Below are 26298 nucleotides of genomic sequence, written 5' to 3' on the forward strand. Positions count from 1 at the left end.
TTTCCCTAAAGCCAAAGGCTGCTTACAAGCAGCTTTACCTTGTCACTTTGCAGTCTCTTGAGATGGAGCAAATAACTCTCTGTGTGCTCTCTTGGAGCATGACCAGCCTCATTTATCACCATGCTCATTACAAGCTGCTGGAGTTTACAAGGAATGTCTTTGGCACAAATAAGCTTTTAGGAAGCTCGTGAGAGGTGAAGTCAGCTGTAGCTCTCATCTTAGCCCTGGGAGCATGTAGGAAATGCTCCTCCAGTGCCACAGCAGACTCCAGCACACTGGGTGCTGAGGGAGACCAGCTGCCCAGAGGGACACCCACCTAAACCCCCATCCCAGGGCAGTAACTGAGACAGCTGTGGGGGAGGAGACAGAAGAAAGTCTGGAAACCATTGTGTCAATGGACTGATCCTCAAGGTGTTTCTTTGAACCAGTTATTGGTGACTGACCTGGATTCTGCACTCAGAAATGGCCAGTGCCAGACTTATTTTCCTTTTAAAGTCTGAGAACATGCTGCCCAGGGCTAATGGAATAATCCTTACTGATGCAACTCCTGTCTGTGCCTTATCTCTCCAGTAAGTCACACCTCCACGCTGCTGCAGTTAAACTCCCTTGCCCAGTGCATCTTGCTGAGGCAGGATTATTTTGTATTCAGCAAGCCTGGGTTCTGCTTGTGATTTGCTAAAAAGGTATCTGCAGTAGAATTGCTGCATTTTTTTTCCTTTTTTTTTTTTTTTTTTTTTTTTTGGGAGGGGGGAGTTTGTTTCTTGAAAGTATGTAGATAGACAAATAGGAATGGTTTCTTGTTGAAATAGAGGCTGACAGCCTGTCCACATCTTTTTTATATAGGTTATATATATAACCTATATAAAGGTGTATATGTATATGTACATATGTATATGTTATGTATATAACCTATATAAAGGATTTGGGGATTCTCTTAATGAAATCAGAGAATTAATTTTATTTAGATTTTTTTGTTTGGGTTGCTTGTGGTGTTTATTTTCTCATGCACTGTGATCAGCAGAAGGGAGAGCAATCAGCTGGGAGAGGTGGACTTTCATCACAGTGAATTGGTGGATGCAGTAATTTATAGAGCTCAGGGGATGAACTGCTTTGAAAACTCTCCCTCAAATGCAGAATGCTGCAGTTTACCTTTTGGGAGAGGCCTTCCTACAGAACAATAGAAAAACTTTCCAGAAAGGTTGGTGCAAAACTGGCTTTGCATTTCAAAGGGAAGTGAATCCTGCTTCTCAGTCTTGCTTCTGACCTGGCTGAGGAGGCAGGAGCCCTGGCACAAGGGGGATGCTATAGAAACACTAAGCAGAACCAGAGCAGAGCTCTTGCTGTGCTGGGCAGCTCTGCAGCTGGAAACTTGCATCCAGAAAGAGGGAGAAAGCAGAGGAGCAAAATTTATAAATGTGGGTTTCAATGTGTGGGATTTGTTTTAAAATTTGAAAACTTCTTTTTCTTTGTACTGGTTGAATCCATCTCTCCTTACAGACCTTGGGTTTGGTGCTAATTTTCAGTTCAAAGAGCACTGGGAAGTGGAAGGGTTTAGTATATCCCTAACTAACTGGCAGAAGGGTTTAGTACATCCCTAACTAACTGGCAGAAGGGTTTAGTACATCCCTAACTAACTGGCAGGAGGGTTTAGTACATCCCTAACTAACTGGCAGGAGGGTTTAGTACATCCCTAACTAACTGGCAGGAGGGTTTAGTACATCCCTAACTAACTGGCAGGAGGGTTTAGTACATCCCTAACTAACTGGCAGAAGGGTTTAGTACATCCCTAACTAACTGGCAGAAGGGTTTAGTACATCCCTAACTAACTGGCAGAAGGGTTTAGTACATCCCTAACTAACTGGCAGAAGGGTTTAGTACATCCCTAACTAACTGGCAGAAGGGTTTAGTACATCCCTAACTAACTGGCAGAAGGGTTTAGTACATCCCTAACTGGCAGAAGGGTTTAGTACATCCCTAACTAACTGGCAGAAGGGTTTAGTACATCCCTAACTAACTGGCAGAAGGGTTTAGTACATCCCTAACTAACTGGCAGAAGGGTTTAGTACATCCCTAACTAACTGGCAGAAGGGTTTAGTACATCCCTAACTGGCAGAAGGGTTTAGTACATCCCTAACTGGCAGACCTACCTGGTGCTGAGCTGCTGCTGAATGTCTGTGTTCTCCATGCAGGAAAGGACTGTTGATTTGTCACTTGCTGCCAACTGGAACTTTGTTCTTTTGTTTCCTTCAAGGTGCTCTGAATGCCAGGATCCCCTCACTAACTGGTACTATGAGAAAGATGGGAAGCTGTACTGTCACAAAGACTACTGGGGGAAGTTTGGGGAATCTTGCCATGGCTGCTCTCTGCTGATGACTGGACCTGTGATGGTAAGGATTTGGAAGGATTCCTGCCTGGAGGCAGGACATGCTTGCCTTCATCTCCTCAAACTTAGTTGGGAGTTATCTTAGGTATTCAGATAACCAAATAAACTGAGGGTAATAATCTCCTTGTTACTCTAATGTCTAATCAAAGATTAAAAATGAAGGCTGTGTGGGCATCTTCTGGATAAAAATTAATTTTGAATGGGGGTAGCTGTTAAAGGAGGGAGATGTGAGGATCTGAAGGATATGAACAAATCAAGTGCTGAAAAGAACAGACCTGCAAAGCAGAAGGTGATTCAGGGGACATCTGTTCAGTTTCTGTAGCACTGTGCCTCAGTGGCTCCAGGGGTGATTTTCCACTGCACTGTGGAGTCGCAGCTCTCAGCTCAGGGTAAGCAGCAGGTTCTGGCTGTGGGAAATTGCCATCCAAGTCCCAACTGGTTGTGGCCAGGGTCCTTTTTCAGGCTGATGGTGTCTTGAAGCAGTGTTAGCCCCAACTGCTTTGATGCACTGAACACTTCCTGCACAAGATGGGCTCGCCTAAATGTTCCCCTCCTGCCACACCTGGCAAACATTTAAACTTTAAAACTGCCAAGATTGAAACAAAACCATTATTTTCTAGAGCCTAAATAAAAAAGCAGTAATATGATTGCTGACTCAAAGGGAAATACTGAGAAATGTGCAGACAATTTCTTATTGCCTGCAAAAGTGACATAATAATGTCACTAAAGGAAGTTCTTGTAAGGGAAATAGAAGAATAGACCAATTAATAAAAATATTCTTTAAAGAATATTTTTTGTCTCAGTTTGTGCTTTTTTTTCTGTCAGCTGGCTGGTTAAATATCTGAATTTGTGCACTGCCTGTCTGCCAAAAAAAAAGCCCTTTCAGCTTTATTAATTCAGGCGTAACATTAATTATCTTGCCAAGAGCAACTGAACAGGAAGGTTTAATACCTTGTTTACTAGTCTGCAGCAGACTATCAACTATTTTTGATAGTTGAGCAGCTGCCAAATACAGCAGAGGTTCCTGGGACACGAGCTTTGCTTAGAGGGTTGATATGTTTGTTTTGGGAGTTCTGTAAACAAGGTGCCATGGATGGGGTTCAGGAAATGGAGAATGGACTAATATAACTCTTCAGTAAAAAACTGCCACTTGCTTTAGAGATGTGAGTGAACACATTGATTGGAGAGGAAAGCAGGAGCTGCATCTGCTGCTGGGTTTTTGGCCCTCTTAAGCTACTCCCTTTTCTGTCTGTAGGTGGCTGGCGAATACAAGTATCACCCTGAGTGCTTTGCTTGTATGAGCTGCAAAGTGATCATTGAAGATGGGGACACTTATGCACTGGTCCAACATTCCACTCTCTACTGGTAAGAGGAGCTGCACTTTGCCACAGAGCTGCTTCCTGCTGGGTGTAAGCCGTGTTTAGCTTCAGCCAGTGCTGCTCTGAGGAATGCCAGGAAGCTGCCTTGGAGGGAGGGAGGAAGGAGTGGTGTAAACACTAAAACTATGGCTTGTGGTCAGTGAGAGAACTCAGACGTGTGAGTTTGGCAGGGAGGGATGGGACATAATGCCTTTCTTCACTTCTTCCAGTGGAAAATGCCATAACCAGATTGTGCTGACACCGATGATAGAAAAACACTCCACGGAGTCTCTGCGTGAGCAGCTGCCTTATACACTGACCCTCATCTCCATGCCAGCAGCCACAGATGGCAAGAGGGGATTCTCTGTGTCTGTTGAAGGTGGCTGCTCCAGCTATGCCACTGGTGTCCAGGTGAAAGAGTGAGTATGACCAGGTTTTGTGCAATGTACGTGTCCATGCAGAGGGAGCTGGTAAAAATCTCACAGCGCTGTTGTCCTGAGGGAATCTTGGCATTATAGGGACGTAGGTTGGCTAATAGTCATTTGTGTTTGGTCTTCATTTCAGTCTTGTGACAACCTTAACTGATAATTGTATCTCTCAGTGCTGTCTCCTTCAGTGAACATAAAACATTTGGACTAAGATTTTCCCACTGGTGATATGAAGAGTTCTCTCCAAACCAGCTCAGCACTTGGTCTAATGGTAGATTAGCACTGGTTTATTTCAAAATACCAATATGAAGGGGAGCATATTTTTGATAATTTTTGCTGAACTGCCTTCACATACAGACTGTAATTCCCATCTTTAGGGTTAACAGGATGCACATCAGCCCAGATGTCCGAAACGCCATCCACCCTGCAGATCGGATCCTGGAGATCAATGGAGCTCCCATCCGTACCTTACAGGTGGAGGAGGTGGGTAGAGCTCTGTTCTGAAGCCTCCTTCTCCTCTGCCTTCCCACACCTTTTCTCTTTGCTGACACCATTCTCCCACCCTGCACACAGTGTGTGTACACTGCTGGTGCTGTGCTGACAGGAGGAATAAACATGAAGGCAAGCTTTGCCTTCCAGCTGGAGAGGAAAATGGAACAGATGGGAATGCAGTTAGGATTCAGTGCTGATTTTGTGGCATTCAAATGTGAAGGGAGGTAATAAGAAAAGTCTAGGGCTGTGACAGAGGACAGAGAGGCTGTGAAGACTTCCCCATGTACTGCTGGTAAAGTGCACAGTTCTGATCCTTTTAGAGGCACTGCTAATACACAAGGCTCAGCTGATCCTAGGAACATTTCCCATTGCAAAAAAACCTATTTGCTGTCTTTATTTACAAGCAGATGCTTTCTACAGATATCAGGGGATGCTGCAAGAGTGTAAGGGGAGGGGCACCATTACCTTCACTTCCCAAGGGTTTTCTTTACTGTTGGCACTAAAGAGAACATGAGGAGCACAAACCATCTCTCAGATCTGTGTAGCTTCTGCAAAGCTGTTTTTTGGAGCACTGTTCAAGGTGGAAACTTGTGTAGTTTTTGAACACTTCTCAGAGAAAGAAAAGTATTTAATAGAGTCATAAAATACCAGACTGGAAAGCACCTCAAGGATCATCTGGTGCAATCTTTCTTGACAAAAGCACTATCTAGAGCACTATGTCCAGCTGAAACATAAATGTGTCCAGTGTTGGGGAATCCACCACTTTGCTGGGGAGATTATTCCAAGGGCTGATTGTTTTTTGTAAAAAAAATGTCTTTGTGTCTACCTGGAATCTTTCCAGGATTATTTTGTACCGTTACCTCTTGTATCTTCCATGTAACTCCTTGTGAAAAGGGAGTCTTCATCTTCCTTGTAGCCACTCTTTAAATACTGGAACATGGTGATAAGGTCTCCCCTAAACCTTCTCAAGGCTGAACACACCCAGTTCTCTCAGCCTTTCCTCACGTGGCAGCTTCACAGCACTTCAGTCATCTTTGTGGGCCCTCTCTGGCCCCTCTCCAGCCTGTCCACATCTCTTTTATATAGGTTACTTGTAGCTGACCAGAAAGAAGTATTGGATAGCACAAGGAACTTCTGTGTTGCCAGTCTGACTTGTCTGGTAGACAGTTGTGGTGCACCCAACTAAACCACAACTATGGAGTGATCTCACTGAACTCTCTCCTCTGATTCCTGAGGGGCATTCCCTGTGTCTCCTCTGTCTCCTGTAGCTTGCATTCCTCCTGCCTGCTGCTATGCTGCCCTTGATTTGATTTCAGGTGGAGGAATTGATTCGCAAGACGAGCCAGACGCTTCAGCTGCTGATAGAGCACGACCCGGTGTCGCAGCGCTTGGACAGGCTCCGCCTGGACTCGCGCCTTCCCAGCCACATGAAGGCGCCCATGTCCCCTCGCTCCCTCTCTCCTCTGGACATCAAGGAGAACCTGGAAGGAACGCTGCGACGGCGCTCCCTCAGGTAAAGGCTGGGAAGCACAGCCTCTGCCCTGCCTCTGCCCTGTGCTGCCTGGCCGGGCAGCTCAGCCCTGTGATTGCAGTGACTGTGGCACTGGCCTTATCTCTGATGTCAGCCGTGCTGTAAACCAGTGGAGAAGTCATGGAGAGCTTTGGGTTCTGCTGTTGGTGTACACTCTCTCTCCATTCCCTTTCGGGATGACACATGTTCAGTAATAAAAATAAGGAGCTCTACTGTTAACAGAAAAGCTACTAAATTTCAGAGTCAGTAAATGTAAAGGTCAGGTTTTTATCAGCCTTAGATGACTGGGGAAGAACATGGGGAAGGGGAATCTGGCTGAGACCTAAGACTTGAGAAGAAGTCTTTCTGAGTGGAGCATTCAGTTGCTCATTTAGGATTTTACCAGTACTTTGTTTAGAGATAGCAAATGATGTGTCTTCACAGCTTCCTCCCCCTGTTCTCAGAGCTCCACCTCAGACTGCCAGTGCAGGAGAGCTTGTTGTTGCTGTTAGGCAGCTCTGACTTGGGAGCTGCTCTCGATTCATAAGGAGCTTCCACACTGCTGGGAGAGCATCTGGTTTTGGAGATAGTAAAAGCAGTGGAGCACATTAGAAACTGGTTCCTTAGCAGTGAATGATGGGATATGCTGGTCCAAAGGTTACCCAGCAGCGTCCCTGACCTTCCTGTCATCCTTGTTTTCCAGGAGAAGTAACAGCATTTCTAAGTCTCCTGGCCCCAGCTCTCCAAAGGAACCTCTCCTCCTGAGCCGTGACATCAGTCGTTCTGAGTCCCTGCGCTCCTCTTCCAGCTGCTCCCAGCAAATCTTCCGGCCCTGTGACCTGATTCATGGTGAAGTTCTAGGAAAAGGATTTTTTGGACAAGCAATCAAGGTGAGGGAGGTCCTCAAACATTCATCAGTTACCTTGAGTACAGCAATGTCTGCCTGTCCTGGCATCCTTCACCACTCGGTGGTTTTGCCTTGCTGAGAGTGATCAGTCTTGGATCTTCCCTGGTTTGCTCTGAGATCCATTTCTGTTTCCTTCCCTGACCATGAGTGTCAGACTGCAGATGGTTTTGACTTTGTCCCCTTTGAATGTCAACCTTGGCTGCACATGTTCATCTTGTGAGTCAGGTTTAGCCCTCCAGAGTGTCACAGGAGGCTGCTGGGTGAGGTGGGGAGAACAGGGAACAGGCTACACTTCCTCTTATGAGCATCTTTCCTATGATTGTGTCCAGCTCCCCAGCATTTCTTACCCACCCTTAATGTGGCATGTTCAGGGGTTTGCTAGGCTGATGTAGTGACCATGTCTGAACCCCTGGCACAGCCTAAGTGGCTTGTCATTGTGGGGGTGGTGTCAGGGCTTGCATGACTCTCACAGCTCTAATCTCAATCAATAGCATTCTCTTGCATTTAAGCTCCCTGATCTTGACTGAGGGTACTCCAGCAGTTCCTATCCCAACATTCCTGACAGCATTAGGGGCACCTTCCTCTGCCTTGTTGAGGTTCTGTGAGTTCCCCAGTACTCAGACTGCACTCATCAGGGGATGGGACTTCTCCCCTTACACTGAGGTGTGTAAACTTGAGGTGTCCAGCCACCATGTTCATCGCATGCTTCCATGGGAGGTGATGAGCCAGCACTACAAACCCAATGCTTGATCCATACTAATGAGCATATTTCTCTTCTTCTCTGCTCATAGAGAAGTAACAGGTGCAGGTAAGTGAAACCTTTGCTCTGTTGCATGCTTTTGTCATCTGTGTCCCAGCAGTTACTGGCACAAAGGCATTTCTTTTCTGCTCAAATTGCCCCATGGCTATCCTGTTCTGGTGCATGCTCTGGGAGTTAAATTTGCCCCCATGGAGTTTCATGTGACACTTGTTTTAGTTTTGCTGGTATGTCAGCTTAAGAATTCCACTTAGCCTTGCCTTTGTCTCTTCACTTCCCTTTATCATTGGATATTAGATGTCCCTGGCTGAAACATGCAGTGTTCCCTGGCTCATTACTTGTGTATGGATGCTTGATTTCAGATGGGAGCAGAAGAATATTGTACTCTTGCTTCTGTTGTGTTATTCCATGCACTCACATTCCACCTGTGTCAGCTTTGTTATGTCCATGGCTCCAAACAGAACTGGTGTGTCACAGTGTTTGCAAGAACTCATAAGCTTCCTAAATACTATAACTGGGTCATGTGTTCTGGATTTTAGTTCTGGAGGTTTTCTAAAGGACTTTTTTTTCCTCCTACCTTTAAAGAAAACAAAAGTTTTCTTAGGCTTCAGATTGACTGGGTGTGATGCAGCAAGTACTGTATCTGGTCACATAATTCTCTTCTGATCAGAGAGGCAAGCTGGTTGTTTAGTTTGCTGCAGATCTTAGGGAGCCAGAGCTGTCCAAGTTAAGCAAATGAAGAGGAGAGGATTTCCAGGGAAATGTGCTCATTGGAATTTGGACTCTTTCTACTCACTCCTGCACCCTGTGCAAGCAAGCCTGAGCTGGTTACAAAAAACCTTCATAATACAGCAAAATGCCAGGAACTAGTTGGAGATAGGCAAACAGTTCTTGAGGAACTGGAAATGCTTTCCATGTTAAGAGCCAGGAAATTTATTACCTTATTATTATGATGGATTTCTTTGTGTTTTCCACTGTTCTAGGACATTCCTTGCATGTTGAGACACACTGCTCCAAAGGAGCAAGGTAAAATTAACTGCTTCCTGCCTTAACTGAACAGCCTGTGCAGTCCAGTTCCACTTGCATGTGGAACTGGAGATTCAGATTCCCCATAAAGCCAAAGCATTTATAATGCAGTTTTGGGTTGTTTGGTTTGCTTTCTGATGCAAGTGAACATCGATCCTTTTGCTGACACAGAATGCAGTTGGTAAAGCTTGTGCACAAAATGTGAGCATCCCACTGGACAAATGTGTTCCATAAGGGAACTTGGAGGCATGCACCAGTGTGGAAGCTTTGGCAGCCTGTGTGCACACTCAGCCCTGTGCTACCCAAACTGGAGCCTTCAGCTCTGGGTCTTGGCATGATCCCCTGTCAGCTTTAGGTAGTTTCTGTTTCACGTATGGCACCTTCGGTGAATTCCGAAAGGAGAAGTTTCACGCAGTTTTCAGCAGATCCCTGAATTTCCTCCCATCTCTCTTCTTCTCTGGGTGGAGGGCAATGTTGCACTTCTTCAGAAATTGCAGGAGCGTTGGAGCTGTGTATTCTTGAACCTTGCCTGTAGTTGTGGGTTTTGTTTCCACCAGGTGACTCACAAAGCAACAGGAAAGGTGATGGTGATGAAGGAGCTGATTCGCTGTGATGAGGAAACACAGAAGACTTTCTTGACAGAGGTAGGAGCAGGATTTCAAACAGCTTCTGAGCCAGTAGTGTGGTAGAACTCTCCCATTTCTCCAGAGAGAGAGAGATCCTGCCAGCAACCTGGCAGGAATGAAGGTGCTGAGGAGGGAGACATTGCACGGGGAAAAGCTGACATGAGCTGAATGTTTGCTGCAGTGAAGTGTGACTCACACTGGGCAATAGACATTGCTTCAGCTCCAGTTCATTAATTTTTCAGTGATAAGAGCAGCTTCAGTCAGAGGCAAATTGAGCTGTGCAGTACATAAAGGATTTATCCCTTGAGCCTTGTGCATAAGTACAAAGGATGAGGGCCAATATCTGTAACATATTTAAGACTCACACTGTATTTAAGCAATTTTCTTGGTGTCTGCCTACCATGTTTTTCAAAGTCAGATTTAGCTTAAAGGCAGCTCCCTAAATACCTGACACTGCTGTTGTGGCCCTAACACAGCACAGACCCAACAGCTGCTCTGGAGAGTTTTGCCCTCTGAAATGTTAGCCAAACTCAAGGGTGCTCTCCTAAAGACTAAGATCAGGTTAATTGCACAGCATGAAAATGAAGAGGCAACAGTTTATTGACTGCCTTAAGGTTGGGGTTTGAGTGATCTCTGTGATCCCTGAACAGGATTTTGAGCTCTGGAGTGATTTTCACCACAGGACGGATCTGTCAGGACTTGTTCCATTCCCTTTTTGATGTGAACCATCCCTTTGGGATGTCTCTGCCTGCAGGTGAAGGTGATGCGCAGCCTGGACCACCCCAACGTGCTGAAGTTCATTGGTGTGCTGTACAAGGACAAGAAGCTCAATCTCCTCACCGAGTACATCGAGGGCGGCACGCTGAAGGACTTCCTCCGTAACGCAGTGAGTATGGACACCTGGGACACGTGTGCTCAGGGAGCCTGCCTGTGCTGGCTGTGCCCATGGACTTGTTATTAGTCTTCTTGGAGCTGTGCAGTAAAGCTGCTTCCTAGCTGTGGGTGAGCTTGAGGCAGGAAGCCTCTTCTTTCTGGGGCTGTATCGTGTCTCTGACTGCTCTAAGAGTCCATCTTGTGAAGGAACTGCTGTCAGCAGCTGGCTGGTAAGATGGTCCCTGACCATTGAGGATTTGTCTTTCAGGACCCGTTCCCCTGGCAGCAGAAGGTCAGCTTTGCCAAAGGGATTGCCTCTGGAATGGTGAGTTGGACTGTTGCTTCATAACAGAGCAGACTCTGGGGTCAGGGTTAGTGGCTTCAGGAGGGTGGTGTATGAGGGGCTGTGGGCACTGCCTGACTACTGGAATTGGGTTGTGGAGTCTGTAAATGCTCATCTGGGAACCCCTAACACCAGCTTTTCTCCTTCTGTTCCAGGCTTACTTGCACTCCATGTGCATCATTCACAGAGACCTGAATTCACACAATTGCCTGATCAAGCTGGTGAGTTACACCTCAGTTCCCACAGCATGCTGCTTCTCTCCTTGGCATCTTCCTCCCTTGGTTTTCTCCACATGATGTTCCCTCTTTTGTCAGGGTGGAACTGATTTCAGAGAGGCTTTGTCCTCCAGGCAAAGGAGCTTTATTCTCACACAGGATTTTCTAGACTGATCCAGCTTTCACTGTTTGTGTTCTGTTCTCTTACCACCCTTCCTCTGGTAGCAGTTCCTGTAAGAGTCACTTTCTGAGAATTAGTACAGCTGTGTTCTTTATCTCAAGTCTGAGGTGTTCTCTGCAGCTATTTCTGTTCTTTTAACCACTCAGTGACTTTCTGTTGGCACTCAGGATTCAGACAAATGTGTAGGTGTGTGCACATGTGTGTTCTCTCATCTTTTTTAAATGCTGGGTCACAAGATTATGTAGTTTCATTCCCTCAAGCCTGCCCTTTTTCACTTGGCTTCAGACAACCCAGGATAAAAGTCCAAGGTAATTTCTGACCAGGTAAAAGAGGAAGATCTAAAAGGAAAGGTCCAGGTTTCTCCTGGCAAGTAGCCAAATTGATGGTATAAGTGCTAGCAACCACACAGGAAAGGAGATCATGAAGGGAGCAAGTGATGAGCTGGGGTCATGAACTGGGTATCTTACAGTGTCTGGGCATCTTGCTGTGCTCATGTGGTGGCAGGAAACCTGGGTAGTTGCCTTAGACTGTAGTTGGTAGTGAACAGGGACTGCAGCCTCTTTGCTCCTGAAAGGGGCTGGGAGCGATGGGTGTCATGTCCTAAACCCCCTGTGCAGGATAAGACAGTGGTGGTGGCTGACTTCGGTCTGTCCCGGCTGATTGTGGAGGAGAGGAAGAAGCCGACCCTGGAGAAGCCGTCGGCCAAGAAACGAACCCTGCGCAAGAGTGACAGGAAAAAGCGCTACACGGTGGTGGGGAACCCCTACTGGATGGCCCCAGAGATGCTCAATGGTAAGAGTCCAGCAGCAAGGAGACAAGATACAGAGATGACAGGATTACTGAAAGTTTCTGTGCCCCAGTAACACCCAAACCTTTTAGAGCCTGTGGTTTTAGACCTGCTGATGTGGAAGCTTTTCTATACACACAGAGGCCATAGCTGCAGTCCTGCACTGCCTGCCCTGGTGAGCCTTTGTACCAGCCCAGGCGCTGCTTCTGGCTTGACAACAGGATTCTTCAGGAGGGCAACAGAAGTAAACTTGCTACAATCTAAATAACAGGAAAGAAAAAAGAGGCCTGAGATAAAACTGAACCTGAGATCAATTTCTGTTACAGCCTCGTGCTTTGGAACTGCCCCTTGAAACAGGGAATCATTACATTCTGGGATGAGGTTTATGCTGTTGCACAGATCTAGGGAGAGGCCGTGTGCTGCCAGGTTTGCTGAAGCCTCAGGATTCAGGGGGAGTTGTCCAAGTGCAGGGAAATCTGGGTTTTGACATGCATCCCTCAGTTGCATTCATTAAGGTTGAGCTGTGACCCTTAGAGGAAAAGCTGCCCCTGCAGGAGTTGAGGTGAAGGTGAAATACAGTGGATACAATTTCCTCCTAAAGAGCAGGTCTCTCTGAGCAGGTTGGCTGGCTGGGATGTCAGCATTGTCCAGCATAGTCTACTGGGGAAGGGAGGACTGGGCTCCTCTCCCCCAGCTCAGTTTTCTATGTTGCTTTCTTGTGTGCTGTTCTGTTTGCCTTTCCTCAAAGCCTCCAGCCCTAAAGAAGTTTGAGGCTGCTTTTCAGAGTTTGTCTCAGTCCTGGCATTTGTCAAGAGAACAGCAAAAGCATAGTCTGACATCAGCTCTGAAAGCAAGGCTGCTTAGCAGCTCCTGGCTTGGGAGGGGTGTCTGTAAGCAGAGCATGGCTTGCTGGAGCCTGCCAGCTCTCCCAGGATCAAAGTGCTGCCGGTGTGTAATTTATTATCTCTGCAGTCACTGCAGCAGGGACTCACTGGCTGCTGGGGAAGCTGAGCACTGGCTCCGTGCTCTGTAGAGATCCACAAGAACAACAATCAATGAAAATGGGCAGGAGCTTTCCATAGTTATTCTTAGCATTTGCTCAGATCTGACACAGTGTTGTCCTGTAATTCCCCAGTACAAGAGAGAAGCACGGTAAAATCTGTAATGGCAGTGTGATGCAGTTGGTATATACAGATCTTGGGGTGACTGACCCTGCTCAGGTTTAAGCCTTGCTTTGAATCCTGTTTTAGGGCTCTCCAGGGAATAGCCTTAGTTAAGCTTGGTGCTGGCAGCTCCTGAAATAGCTGGCTGGGTAACTCTCTCTTTACAGAGCTGAATGTCTCATGTTTCCTACAGGACAGAGCTACGATGAAATGGTGGACATTTTTTCATTTGGGATTGTTCTCTGCGAGGTAAGACAAGGACATTAAATGGCATCTTTATTGTCCCCATCTCTGTGTACACATGGTGTCACCCAGATCTCTGCATCTGAGTGTGCAGCCTGTGACCTAACAGCACATTATTAGTGAATTAGACTGGGAAAACAAGCCTCTGTTTCCTCAAGGAAGATAGCTGTCTTGTAGTTTGCTGGTCCCAGTTTCTTCCTGGACTGAAAGAAGCTGTAAAAAAGTCATCAAGTTCTGACTGAGCCTGCTATCTGTTCAAAAGTAGATGTATTCCCTAGAACTGTGATGCTTTTTTCTTTTTCTGCCTCATTAAAAGAACAATCAGCTGCATAATCTCAGCAAATTCAGGGCCTCCGCTGGGGATGGCACTTCACTTCAAAGAAGTGGAAACAAAAACCTCTTTGCAGGTCGATTAATGAAGCTTGCACCCTGAAGTCTGTTGGCTTAGTTTATTTCTGAGCCAATGCAGAGTCTGATTGCTATATCAGGCTTTTCTATCTGCAGAACAAAAAGCAGCACTTGAAAGCTGCAAGGTATTTTCAGTTTAAAAGGTGTGTATGACAGTGGAAATGCAGATGAAAGGCAGGGTGTTATGTGTAACACAGCAGTTGCAGAAACACCAGGGGATGCCAGCACAGTTTCATTTTCAGTGTTTGGGTGAAGGAGACAAAGAAAATGTCTGTGCATAAATCTTTGTGGCCTCATCTGGAGCTCTGTTTACACTGGGCCCTCCTCTCAGAGAATGTTGTGGCTGTGAGTTACAGAGTTAGGAACTTGAAAAATCTGTTTGTGGGATTAAAACAATTGTTTCATCTAGAAAAAAAAGACAAATAAAAGGGTAGTACCATATGAACATTCTCCTTGTCGCCAAAATTACGATGCTAAAAAAATCCCCTAAAATTAAACACTCAAACAGATAAGGACATAAACCTGCCAAAACACATAATGGGCGTTTCTGTCTAGTTCCAGGATGTAGCTGTCGTGCTGAGTTACTGGCATAGAAAAGCCTGGGTGGTTATAAATAACAGCCCTTCTATGATACCCAGGGAGGCTTTAAACTTCATACTCTGCCCACGTGAAAGTTTGTGTTGCCTTCTGAGTCCAGATCCCCCCACAGCTCTCTGCTGTGGGCTCCTTCCCTCTACACTTGTGCTGGAGATGGTGAGCACTGGGGCAAGGCTGGGGCAGGGCTCCCTGTCCACCCAGCTCTTTACTGGCTCTCCTTTTCCTGCAGCCTCCTGGATGTCAGTTATGGTTGTTTGTCTGTCTTGTCTGTCCCAGCCCTCTGGCTGTGGTGGGGGTTGAATCTGTCACTGGCAGAACAATTCAGAATTAGAGGTGCTGTTGACTTCCCAGCATTGTTCAGGACAGGCTCTGTACTGAGGAGCTTTGCTGTTGGCATGGTAAGATGGTTAGAAAGGGAAGGGATAGGATGGTGGTGCAGGTTGCCTTGACTGCCTGCAATCAGGAGGGGCTGCATCATCCCCAGCTGCAAGACACTATGGAGCTGCCTGAGAGGGGCACATCATGCTGTGCCTTCTGGCAGAGGGACCCTGGGCAGAAGGAGAAGGCATCTGGGACTTCCTCCACTGTCGTGAACACATCACCAGGTCTTGAAAAAGTGTCCAGTGAAATTTGTACGTAGTGCCATGAGCTAGTGGCTCCACTGGAGAGGAAGAACAGTGTTTCTGTTGTTTCATTTCCATCATGATACTTTGAAGGAGCCCCTGCCTGATCTGCTGCAGTACTTAAGTGCTTCTCTCACTTTCCCTAGATCATAGGCCAGGTTTATGCTGACCCAGACTGTCTCCCACGCACACTGGATTTTGGCCTTAATGTCAAGCTGTTCTGGGAGAAGTTTGTTCCTGCTGATTGTCCTCCAGCCTTTTTCCCTCTGGCTGCTATCTGCTGCAGACTGGAACCAGAGAGCAGGTAGGTTTGGGGTCTGGGGGACTCTTTGGAAGCCTGCAGGATGTGTCTGTATCCCATAGTGGAAGGACTGCTCTGCACAGAGGGCAGCTCCAGCCATCTATGGCAATGCTCAAAGGCTTCCATGAGTGAGAGGCTTCAGACTCAACAGTTTGGGAGAGAGACTGCTGTATGGTGGAAATGTCTGAAACAATTCCAAGACAGAGTAAAGAAGGAATGATTGTTCAGGATTTCTCAGGTACAAAGATGAGGGGCAGACTTTGACAGTAAGGTAAATACTTCATTTGATTTCAGTTATGAAACTTGTAGCTTCAGAACAATGCTGCTGCCAAGTGGGTTCCAAAGAGCCAGACCTCCTTGGTCACTGACTGGCTATAAAAATGGGTAGCCCAGACAGATGAGGGCTTTGCAGCCTTGGAAGCTGAATGGGAAGGAAATCCTGGCCCTGTTCATGACATGGTACAGGGACCTGGATGGACAGCTAGTTCAGCCTTTCCAGATGCTGTTCTGCTTCCTCTTTCCTACTCATGTTTCCTCACTGCTGCTTTCTAGGCCCCCTTTTTCCAAGCTGGAAGATTCCTTTGAAGCTCTCTCTCTGTACCTGGGAGAACTTGCCATCCCCCTTCCATCTGAGCTGGAGGAGCTGGACCACAATGTGAGTGTGCAGTATGGACTGAACCGTGACAAGCTACCTGAAAACACAACCTAGGCTGCTCCTGCTGCCTGCACCACTTCACTGGAGCTGGGCTGAGCAGCAGGGAGGGAGATGCACTTCAGCCACTTCCAGGGCATTAACGGGGCACCACGCTGTGCATCTGCTGCACTGCCTCTCTCTCCCCACCCAGCTTCCCTCCTCTTGGATATCCTGATTCACTGTGGATTCCTGGCACGTTTCAGAAGCAAAAAGGATTGTTTCCTGCCAGCTGCACCTAGGAAAGCCGCTGAACACTATTCTTCTGGCTTGAGAAATATTTCTCTGGCCTTTTCAGGCTTCTTTACTGTGGTGCCTTAGAACTTGGCTGCAAGCTGTGAAGCCACCCTGGCCTGTCTGCCAGGGAGGGAATTGCTATAGGAGACTCTCCTGGGTAAGGACCAACTTCTGGAACAGCTTCTCCCACTGACTGCCCTGCCCAGAAAGCTGGGGAAATTGGACATGCAGCAACATGTCTCACCAGGACAGCACATGTATGTATTTGCATGTGTTTCCCAGAACAACCCACTGAGATTTTGGCCTCTGACACACATCAGAGGAAGGAGTAAAAAGCCCCAGGAATTGGGCAGCTCTCCTGAAATACCGTGTCTCTGGGGAAGCACATATGAATTGTTTTGGTTTTGTGGGCTTTTATTCCTTCTGTGTCTCTGAATACCTCCAAAAGCCTGCCTAGAAACACTAAGACTGCCTAGAAACACTAAGACTGAGCTCTGCTTGCCCCTCCTGATGGCAGATGAGGCAGGCAGCAAATGAGCCACTGGAGCATTTTCAGACCCTGCGCCTGCAGTGAGTTTGCCTGCCCAAAACCTTAACCTAGGTGAAAGTATTTGAACCTGAATGTGTAGTTCTGCACTAGGCACTGGGTGTGGACATTCCTGAGTGCTTGAGCTCTTGGCCTGTGGATGTGAGGTGACAGGAATGGTGGCAGAGGGTGCTTGTCAGAAAGCCAAACGTTTGAAGTGGCTCAGACCTTGGGCATGGACAATGGCAAAAGGGGACTTGCCCAAGGTTAATTAAAGGATGGACTTGTCATGAATAGAAAATGCTGGAGAATGTCCCATCCTCCCTGGAGTGGCAGCTGGAGAACTAATACTTCAGTTGCCACTACTTCATCCTTTCCTGCAGATTGTGCAAGTTGCTCCCTTTGAAGGTCCTTCTTGCAGCTGCTGCTGCAGCACCTGAGCTGATTCTCCAAACAGAAATTTTCCTCAGGGTCATTCCCTGCTCTGGGGGGGAAAAAAGGGCTTGGAGTCATTGGGAGGTGGGTAGGGCTGTATTTTCTTCCAGTACTTCTCTTCTTCCTCCCTTGGTGGGAGAAGGAAGGAAGGAAGCTACTGCTGCAGTAGCTCACGTGGTTGGCAGAACTGAACAAAAAGTTCTGCTCTAAGTCTCACAAACATCATGGTTTAACTGGATTTTTAGCGTGCTCCTTTTCCCCTCCTCCTCCCTTCAGCATTGAATGGTGGGGGATGGGTGTTAAATCTTTGCTGTTACTTTGGTTTCCTCCCCTACCCATGAGTTTAAAGTATTATCTAAAATAACATGGGACCAGCCATCACCTGACATCAGGTATGCAAGGGGGGTGTTTTTAGTCTGTGTAGTGGTGTTTTAGAAACACTAGGGACTCCCTGTGCTGAAAGTCAGGCAGGAGCCTCTCTAAACTGGGTCCAGGGGATCCAGGATTGTTAATAGGATTTGCCCTTTCATTCCCCCTCCCAGGCTGGTTTGTGAGGGGACCCCTGAAGGGAGAGTCCTGGGTGATGTGTGGGTGGGGTTTATGAACTGTGATTTGCACAGCTCCATGTTCTAACTAAATTAAAGAGCAGTAACTGTATGCTGATTTTGTGGTCTCTGTGTTCAGTAAAGCCGGGAGCCGTCACTTTCTTGGGTTTCTATTGTAGTCACAAAATGGCAACACCAAAACTGCCCAGATTAGGTACCATCCAGAACACCCTTTTTTGAGTCTGTGGACTCTGCCACATTCCCAGAACTGCAGAATCACAGTGCTCTGTAGGACTATTTACCTGGAGTGAGGGAAAGGGAACAAGTTCTGTTCATTCATTGGTTGGTTTCAAGGGTGGACAGGAGTCAGCAGATCATGGAGCCTCTCCATTTTCCTTTTCTAATCCAGGGATAAAAATACAACCTGTTCTTGGAAACATCTTCTTCTGAAATATGTAGTTCAGGGGCCTTTTGTTAAGACAACAACTGAACAAAAATGCTGGCTCTGTTAGTACCTCCTGTAACCTGCTGTGCTCTGTCTCCACTGCACTTCTCAAGGGCTGGAGCTGCTGCTGAGCAGCACCAAGCAGAACTGAGCCAGGTCAGTGCAGGAAGGGGCTGTAAGCAAGAGTCTGTTCCCATGGGCCAGCCTGCTGAGTCACCCACAGCTGCTTTTCAGGAACAGTGTCCCAGTCCAAGAGGAGCTGCTGGAGCAGGGAGACAAGCTTCATGCCCCTTGTCAGTGCTGGTGCAGGCAGGCACTGCTTGTAGGGATTTACTTTTGGGCCTGGCAAACTGAAGTGGCATCTTCCCTTCTCAATTCAAAGTCTGAAACAGGGCAAAGGATGCTGCTCTGGCAGGAGGAATGCACAGATGAGCCACAGTCCACATAGGTCTACAGAGCATTCTTCTTTTAAGCTTTAATACAAGGTAGCAGTCTGCACCTTCTTATAATGAGGTATTTAAAACATTTTACAAAGAAATGGTATTCAAAGGCGTTTAAAAATAAAATATTTCCCTTTTCTGAATCAAACTTTAACGCTAAAATCCCTGCTGCCAAGTGCTGCTCCCTGTTAGGCCCACAGCTCTAAAGCAGATGGCTGGAAAACTTACTTGAATGGCTTGAATCCCCTGAAGCGGGGACAGATGTTTCCCTGAACTGGCCTTGCCTCGATGCCATTAGGGAGACACTGCAGCAACCATCCCTTCCAAACCCCCTGAAATGCTAATAAAAGTTGTTACAAAACCTCTCTAATAGGACCAGGCTCTGTAAGTAAGTAGTCTTGCTGCACAGGCTGAGTATGTGACAGAGGCTGGGCCAGGAGCCACACCAGAACTTCAGTATCTTACAAAACAGCTGCCCTGTTCTGCCCTTAGAGCCAGAACTGCTGCACTGTGATCAGGGTGACCTCCACAGCTTGGCCACTCTGTTCAGTACTGGCTCTGGAGGAAGCATAGGGAGTTCTAAAGAGGATGTTCTCTATCCTCAGTGTTTAACCTGCTGTAAGTAACTGAAGGGCAGTTTGTTTTCTTCACTCCACAACTATCTACCACTCACCCTTCCTTCCTGATCTGTGTAAGTGAGCAGGAGGCACAGACAGACCCCCGGGACACCTACAACTGTGGCTGTGCATGTAGCACCACAGGGGAATGGAGAAGTGGCCTCAGCCCTGGAAGACCTGGATTTGTCAAGAGCTTGAGGAGAGCACTGGGGCTAAACATTCTGCTTCTGGCCAAAGACATCCCTCAAATAAGCTCTTCCTTGGAAAAACTGATCCAGTAGCAGGATTCTGGACAGTGATTCCAGCTCTCAGCCACTAAAGCAAAAAGGCAGGAACTATAATCAGAGTGTAATTATCTAGCTAAATCTGACATGAAGCTCCCCTCAGTCCCTGCAGTACTGTTCTCTCCTGAGGTTCCAGGCTGAAACTTAAGTAACAGTGCACACCGTAAATAGGAAAAGAACATAGAAAGAGGAAGCCACGACCACACTCCAGGCTACAGGATCTGTGGCCAGTTTTAAGCCTGGCCCATCATCCCCCCCAGCTCCTTGGCACACCATGGAGACAGGTGGGAAGAAGCAGCAGGGTCCACCACACCAGTCCCCAGCTGGTCATGCACTGAACGGTGCCCCTCAAGCAGATGATGAATTGCCCATCGCTCTGTTCTTCTGCATCACCTTCATCCGGCGTTCATCAAAAAGAAAACAAAACAGAAATGAACACACGCACCCCCTGCACTCACAGTGGGAAGCTGGAGGCTTTGCTCAGCCTGTAGCGCTCCTGCCTGAGCTGCTCAGGCCCCAGGAGTCCCCGCCTGGCCCATGAGGGGGCCGCTGCCGTCCCGGGTGTCCTCCAGGGGTGTCTGGCTGGGCTGCACCACGATGGTGTTCTCATCCACCAGCTCGCACGCGGGGTTGCTGAACGCCGACAGGGGCAGCGTGATGCGCTGCATCTCTCGCTCATAAACCTTCTGCTCGTGCTTCTCCTTCAGGTCTTTCCCCCTGCATTACAACAAAAACCAAAATAGACACGTGGGGTGAGGGCTGCTGCTTGGAGGGAGAGTCTCAGTAAAGCTGATGGAGTAGAGAAGAAGGGACTCTGCTCTTTAAGATTTAAGTGGTTTCAGCTGCATACAAAGGGCCAGAAATATTCCCTACTGTAAGCAGAGGACCACAGCTGAGCATCTTTGAAAAACAAGCAGCCAAGTGAAGTCTGTCCCTCCCTCAAAGTGGCTTATTCACTGACACTGCTGCTGATAAATGACTGTACAGCCAAGCTCCTCCTTCAAACCACAGAGCTGCCATATGTTTCCTTATCCTTTCCAGTCCCACAGCACTGCCTGGTGCAGGCCCAGGGGAAAAGTGAGACAGTGCAGAGGCCACTGCTGTGGAAAAGAGCTTCTGTAACCTGCTTCATCTGGAACAAATACTGGAGGTGGTGACAGCTTCTGCCTTTTGTTGCAGCAAATTAAGCTGTCCAGAAAGTATTAAAGCTGACTTCAGAGCTGGCCCTGCCTTCTGCCACTGCAGCTATAACAGCTTAATGCCACAACCAGCTCCTCAAACCTACCTCAGTCTCCAGCCTGTTGCTAAGTGAAGGAACACCTCTGTAATTCGTGCTGTGGAAGAACTGCCTTGCTTTAAAAATGGATTTGGCATTAACAGCATGTTGTCTCCAGGAGAGCTATGTATACCAAAAACTACTAAACCCATTAAAGGTTTCTCACCACACCTACTACCCAAACCTGCCAGCTTGCACATGCGATTCTGAGATCAAGGCAAGGAAGGAGACAGTAAATGTGCAGAACATCCCTGCTGTGAGCTCTCTGTGACTGGAGAAGCAAAGCTCCTTTGGACAAAGCCCAGCACTGATCTATTGCTTCCTCCCACCGAGGACAGGAGAGGGGTGGGGCAGGCACCACTCGCTCCTCCTGAGGCTCGTGATCTCAGGCAGGCAGAGCTGCTGGGGTTTCCTGTTGCCATTCTGGCTGCTTTTCAAAGCTGCCTCCAAACATGCAGCAGTGGCTGCCATTCCTGCCAGCACACAAGACAGCATTCTCTGAAGTGACACCTCAAATCAGATTCCTCGACAAGCAGCACTCTGTGTTTTGCCCCTTATGTAACACTCCTCCCTCTGCTTTTTTTCTGTCAGCATTTATTATAAACACTTACATAAGGACATGTCCCAGCTTGGGAAAGGGTTCCTTCTGCTTGGTTGTGTCAGACTGTTGTCAAACAGCCAAAACATAGAACAAACCCTCCCAGAGGAGGGAGCCTGGGCCTTTGCTTGCTGCAGTGACAATCACTGCTATTTGTTAATCCTGCCCTCTCTCTTACAAGTAAGCAGCTTGCTACTGCCACTACCCTCAAACACTGCTGAGCTACAGAAACATTTCTGTCCCACACAGTGAAGTGACTGAAAAAAAAGTAACTGAAGTCACAATCAAAACTGACCTTAAAGTATACAGGAACTTTGCTAAAATGAACTTGGACCAAATAAAAAGTGCTACCTGATGGTCAGCTTCATAGGATACAATGCATGAGTAGCAAAAAAAAAATTGCCAATTGTTTTTCTTCTAAAGATAGACTAGAGAAATCAGGGGAAGAGGTGGCCTGCTAGAAGAATTGTTCTTTTTCTAAGCAAAAGAAACTTCCTGTGAGGGTACCTGGGATCTGCTCTTTCCAGTTCTGACAAAATCCTACTCCCGAGTACATCTGAAAAAGTCACATCAAGGCACACATGCACACACAAAAACCCAAATATTAAAGAGGGGAACTTGAAACTTTAAGTGAGATAGAACATGACAATAGTGGGGAGAAGAACAGAGTTAACTCTTCAGTAGTTCTTTCCTCAGTGTGACAAACTTGCTCAATGTGCCATAATCAAACCTACACTTCTGTCCCATTTCCTTGGGATCTGGTTGGGTGTGCAGGTGCTCAGACATTCCTGCTCTATGTACACCAGCTTTTGACCAAAGAACAGCCACTCACCTCTTATAGATGTATCCCAGGACAATGCCAGCCCCGATGACAATGATTATCACCATCATGATCAGCCCCAGCACATAACCTGTGAAAAGAGAAATAAAGGAGCCAAAATTAAGAGGTGGCAGATCCTGCTATAATGCTGCTTTCAGAGCCTCAAAACAGGTCTGTCCTGCTACAATTAAAGGAATGGATCCATCCCACGATCCTGGCTTTGTACCTAGGGTCCCCAAGTCCTTCTTTTCTCTGGAGTTCATCTGTACTCTCTGACTGATCCCAATGACGGGCTGCACCGCGGCTGCCTCGCTCCGGGAGGGCAAAGTATCAGCTGGTTCAAACACCTGCTCCTCCTCCTGGGAAGCACCAACTTCTGCTGTAGGGACTGGGGCTGTGCTAGCTGCAGCATCTGTTGAGAGGAGAAAAAAAAATATATATATATACACAACATACCAAGCACTTATGAGTACCTCAAAACAACGTGTGTCTTGAGAGTGGGACAGCTCTAGACTGGCATCACTGAACTGCCTTCAAAGCACACTGAAAACACTGAAAACACTTGTTCCCCCTTAAGTTGTTGACAGAAATCCTACCAAAGTAGGCAAGAAATGTATTCCTCCCCCCACTTTCCTTTGACATGAACCTATTTAACTAAGAGTCCAAGGCACCACCACAGATGAAAGAAGTCAGACAGCAGATTGAAACCCAGGTTCAGGGCATGGGTCCAGAGGATGCACAATGACTTCATTTAGTGTATAGATCGATATACAGGCTGCAGCTTCAATCATGCTGAACAAGATTATGAGAATCTCCATCCCAAATCTCCCAGGAGCCTATTTATCCCTCTTCTGCCTCAATCCTCCAGACACAAGAAAGTCTGACAGGAGACTCCAGCTGGTGTGAAAACAACCTGGGGATATTCTTCCCTGGTCCCTCCTTGCAGTGGTGGGACACCACTGGACAGGCTAAGTCACAGCAGGCAGCACAGCCACTGACTAAGGATAATTCCTTCCTCTGTCAAGGCCCAGAAATGGCACCCAAGGATACAGGTTCCTTCCCAGCCCTGTTTTTTATCAGTGCTCTTTTTCATCAACAGCATTGAAAGATTTTCAAGGTATCTCATTCTTTCATGACATAGTTTAAATGGAAGCTGTAGCACTGTAGAAGCTGTGACAGTGTAAAGTAGGTATCTACTACCTTTTCTACAGAAACCCCCTCCTTTTTGGAAATGCTGTTCACAGTATGCACCCACACCTGAAAATTCACTCCACCTGCATCTCCCCCCACAGCAGGCAATAACTCCATGTGGATTTTCTATCTGCAGCCATTTTGAGTCCTCAGTGCAATGTGAAATGGAAGTACAGAAGGGAGTCAGAGACAGGAAATCAGGGGTCCTGCACAGTAACATCAAGTAGGGTCAGCCACGGCAACTGAAGTAAAGTGAATTGTTGAACCATGAAATGGTGCCTGCTCTGAGACGCAAAAATATGAAACCTATTAAACATGCAAAAGGTTGAAAGGTCAGGTAACTCTTCTGATCCTAAAGCTGCAAGTGTTTTGAGGAAGGATCTTGGCAGCAGAACATGTTTTTGCTTCATCTTTAGGGAAAAGCAGGAAAAAAAAGAGCAAAGTGAAAAAAAGGGGAGGGTGTATGCGCGTGGGAAAAGTATTTACATGCAAGGATAGCAGTCTCAAGGGACAGTGGTGCGAGTAAATCTTGCAGGGCTCAGAAAGTAGTAAACAGTTGAAAAAATCCCCAGTGGTTGCTCTGATGTCAGTCAACACTGACACCTCCTCTCCCCAAAACAGGCTTCGGCTACAGTTCTTTTAGCAAACTGTTTCTCACTGTCACTATGCAGGAGGAATCCAGTGTTTCCATTTCTTACTGTCATCCCTTCTAGCTCTCATTTTTTCCACATTCTTGCCGTGCACCCCGTTCTCAAATCCCCACTGGCAATTCTTTAACAGCAGGAAGGTTCTTTAGTCAGCCATAACATGCCCCACAGCAACAGTCTACCCACACCTCGGCAGCTCCTGGATGTCCAGATCTCAGCCTTTTGCAACACAGCTGGAGAGCGCTATAGTGATAAGCGAATTATGGGGGAGCGGGGGCTTTTCACGGGCCTTTTCTGGCACTAATGGCAAAGCTGGAGGGGCGGAGCACGGCATAGCTGGGAGGCAGATGTGCACGCACAGGCGGGGGCTGGGGGGGAGCTCTGGGTACGCGGTGTTTCCGAGGGAGGTGCCGGCGTAGCCCGGGGTTGTTTGTGCGCCGGGGGACCCCACCCTGGTGACAAACCCAGCCCCGGCGGTAGGGGGCAGGCCAGGGAGGGCAGGAAGAGACAGGGACCGGCGGCGGCCGCGCTTACCTGAGCACTGGGCGATGTCGCAGGATCGCCGCTCGGGGATCCCGGTAGCGCCTTGGATGTAGCACCAGGGCGCGGCGTCGCCGTCCGGGTTCCTGCAGCTGTTGTGGTCCTCATCGAGTGCTAGGGAGCAGCGGGCCGTCAGCGCGGCCGCGGCACCCTCCGCTGCCCCGAGAGCCCCCCCCGGCCCCGGACCCACCTGCCGGGAGCGCGGCACCGGCGCCGTTCCGCACCATCCGCCAGTTGAGGCACGGGGCGCCGCCGGAGGCCACTCGCCGCCTGCCGCGGTAGGACTCGCCGTTACCGCGGACGCATTCTGCGGAGAGACGAGCCGAGCCTTGCGGGCGGCCCGGGCAGCCCCCGCGCTCCGGGCAGCTCCCCAGCACGGCCCCCGCCTTCCCCACCGGGGTGTTCCCCTCCCCAGAGCGGCCTTTGTCCCCCACAAAGCCGGGCCGGCACTCACTCACTCACCCTCGGCGCCGCGGGCGGCCCCCAGCAGCAGCAGCAGCAGCAGCGAGCCCAGCAGCAGCAGCGCCCACCGCGGACCCCCGGGCAGCATCCTCGGCGCGGAGGGCGAGGAGCCGCCGGCAGCCCGGCCGCGCAGCTCGGCTCCGCTCGGCGAGACCTGCCCCGGCGCTCCCCTCCCGGTAAACAAGCGCCGGGCTGCGCTTCCCCCCCCGCCCCGCAGCCGCCGCCGGGTCCTAACGCTGCCGCTGCCCGCCCCCAGCAGGGGAAGGGGCGGCTGCCGCGGGGCAGGGCTCGGGGCAGGGCTCGGGGCAGCGGGAAGCTGCTGCCGCAGAGGCTCCTTCGCCCCGGGAACGAGCTCGGCGATGGGCGCTCGGTGCCGTGGAGCTGTTTGGCTCGAGGGGAACTCCGCGTCTCTGGGCTTGTCTCCTACAGGCGCAGGAAAAGTCTTAGACCAGAAGAGGAGACTTTCCACACGGAACTACGCTTGAACAACTGCCTGTGGCAGGAAAAGTGTTTATCTTCAGAGACCCAAAACTGTTCTCTCCCCAAGGGAATTATCATGAAGGACTAAATCCTGCTGCCCTTACTCTCCCTTTGGGTTCCCCTAGCTCTACAGATACGTTGTAAGGGCTACACACTGCCACGGAGGCTGTGCAACTCCACCTTAAAGGGTTTTTTACATTCTTGCCTCTGCCAATCCATTACTTTTCATTGACTTCATGGGCTTACTCTAAGAGCTGTGCCTGCTTATAGGAAAACCCAAAGTAAACAACATAAAGATGGTTTAGAGTAGTTCTACTGCAGGCATGCAGCCTCTGTGATAAAGCCTCTCTGCAGACATTTCACACGGCTCACAATAGATACTTCTGTTTCTCAACATGCCAAGGGATTCAGACAGTGCAGTCCCAGTGCCTGTACACAGCATCTGGAGTCCTCAGCACGGTTTCTATTTTACACCAGTGAAAAACAAGCCACTGAATGCTGGTCCTGTTCAACAATGAGCTTGCAGAGGCAGCCTGGGCCAACTGATGGGTTTGTAGCCAAGGCACAGGCCTGCAGCACAAGGTGCTATTTCTGGCTTTCCCACAGAGTTCTTCCTGACCTTGGCCAACCTGCCCGCCTCACTTCTTTGCACTTTCCCTTCCTTTTTGTTACATGAGGTACAATCAAACCTTCCTTCTTAGAATAGGACAGGGAAGTTCCCTTCTTTTAAAGTTCTTTGAAATCACATGGAATCTGAACACATAAGAAGTATTTTTATGCGAGGAAGCTGCTCCAGTGTTGGATGAATCACTTTTCAAGGCAGTGCTGGCTGCAGCAGTGGTC

At 48.3% G+C, this 26298-nt stretch overlaps 2 protein-coding genes across 5 annotated transcripts in view; one reads left to right on the forward strand and one right to left on the reverse strand.

The window, feature by feature from the left end:
- The window catches only part of LIMK2 (LIM domain kinase 2), a 32897-nt gene extending 15130 nt beyond the window's left edge, over positions 1-17767 (forward strand). For all 4 annotated transcript variants that reach the window (XM_071445552.1, XM_071445550.1, XM_071445553.1 and 1 more), the window contains 14 exons: positions 2252-2387; positions 3639-3748; positions 3972-4160; positions 4547-4652; positions 5978-6174; positions 6875-7061; positions 9419-9505; positions 10242-10373; positions 10629-10685; positions 10859-10924; positions 11717-11891; positions 13243-13298; positions 15067-15224; positions 15774-17767. In XM_071445552.1, the coding sequence (XP_071301653.1) occupies positions 2370-2387; positions 3639-3748; positions 3972-4160; positions 4547-4652; positions 5978-6174; positions 6875-7061; positions 9419-9505; positions 10242-10373; positions 10629-10685; positions 10859-10924; positions 11717-11891; positions 13243-13298; positions 15067-15224; positions 15774-15930 (1695 nt within the window). In that variant the 5' untranslated portion in view covers positions 2252-2369 and the 3' untranslated portion in view covers positions 15931-17767. The remainder of the gene's footprint in view (positions 1-2251; positions 2388-3638; positions 3749-3971; positions 4161-4546; positions 4653-5977; positions 6175-6874; positions 7062-9418; positions 9506-10241; positions 10374-10628; positions 10686-10858; positions 10925-11716; positions 11892-13242; positions 13299-15066; positions 15225-15773) is intronic.
- Positions 17768-18551: 784 nt separating this feature from the next.
- On the reverse strand, positions 18552-25414 carry PIK3IP1 (phosphoinositide-3-kinase interacting protein 1). Its single transcript, XM_071445559.1, has 6 exons — positions 24976-25414; positions 24704-24820; positions 24508-24627; positions 22362-22547; positions 22148-22226; positions 18552-20158 (listed from the first exon to the last, which is right to left on the reverse strand). Exons 1-6 carry the CDS (start codon positions 25061-25063, stop codon positions 19951-19953), a joined length of 798 nt encoding a protein of 265 aa, XP_071301660.1. The 5' UTR covers positions 25064-25414; the 3' UTR covers positions 18552-19950.
- Positions 25415-26298: the final 884 nt, after the last annotated feature.

The sequence above is a fragment of the Agelaius tricolor genome, unplaced genomic scaffold (genome assembly GCF_023055355.1).
Source record: "Agelaius tricolor isolate 1412-34295 unplaced genomic scaffold, bAgeTri1.0.p SCAF_20, whole genome shotgun sequence".
NCBI lineage: Eukaryota > Metazoa > Chordata > Aves > Passeriformes > Icteridae > Agelaius > Agelaius tricolor.

Bases quoted from the DNA above. Each gene is read 5' to 3' on its own strand.
- PIK3IP1 (XM_071445559.1), bottom strand. From the start codon at position 25,063: ATGCTGCCCGGGGGTCCGCGGTGGGCGCTGCTGCTGCTGGGCTCGCTG. The intron at 24,821-24,975 runs GTGAGTGAGTGA...GTCTCTCCGCAG, and splicing joins GGCCGCCCGCGGCGCCGAGG to AATGCGTCCGCGGTAACGGC. The intron at 20,159-22,147 runs GTGAGTGGCTGT...GTTGTAATGCAG, and splicing joins CTGGGATACATCTATAAGAG to GGGGAAAGACCTGAAGGAGA.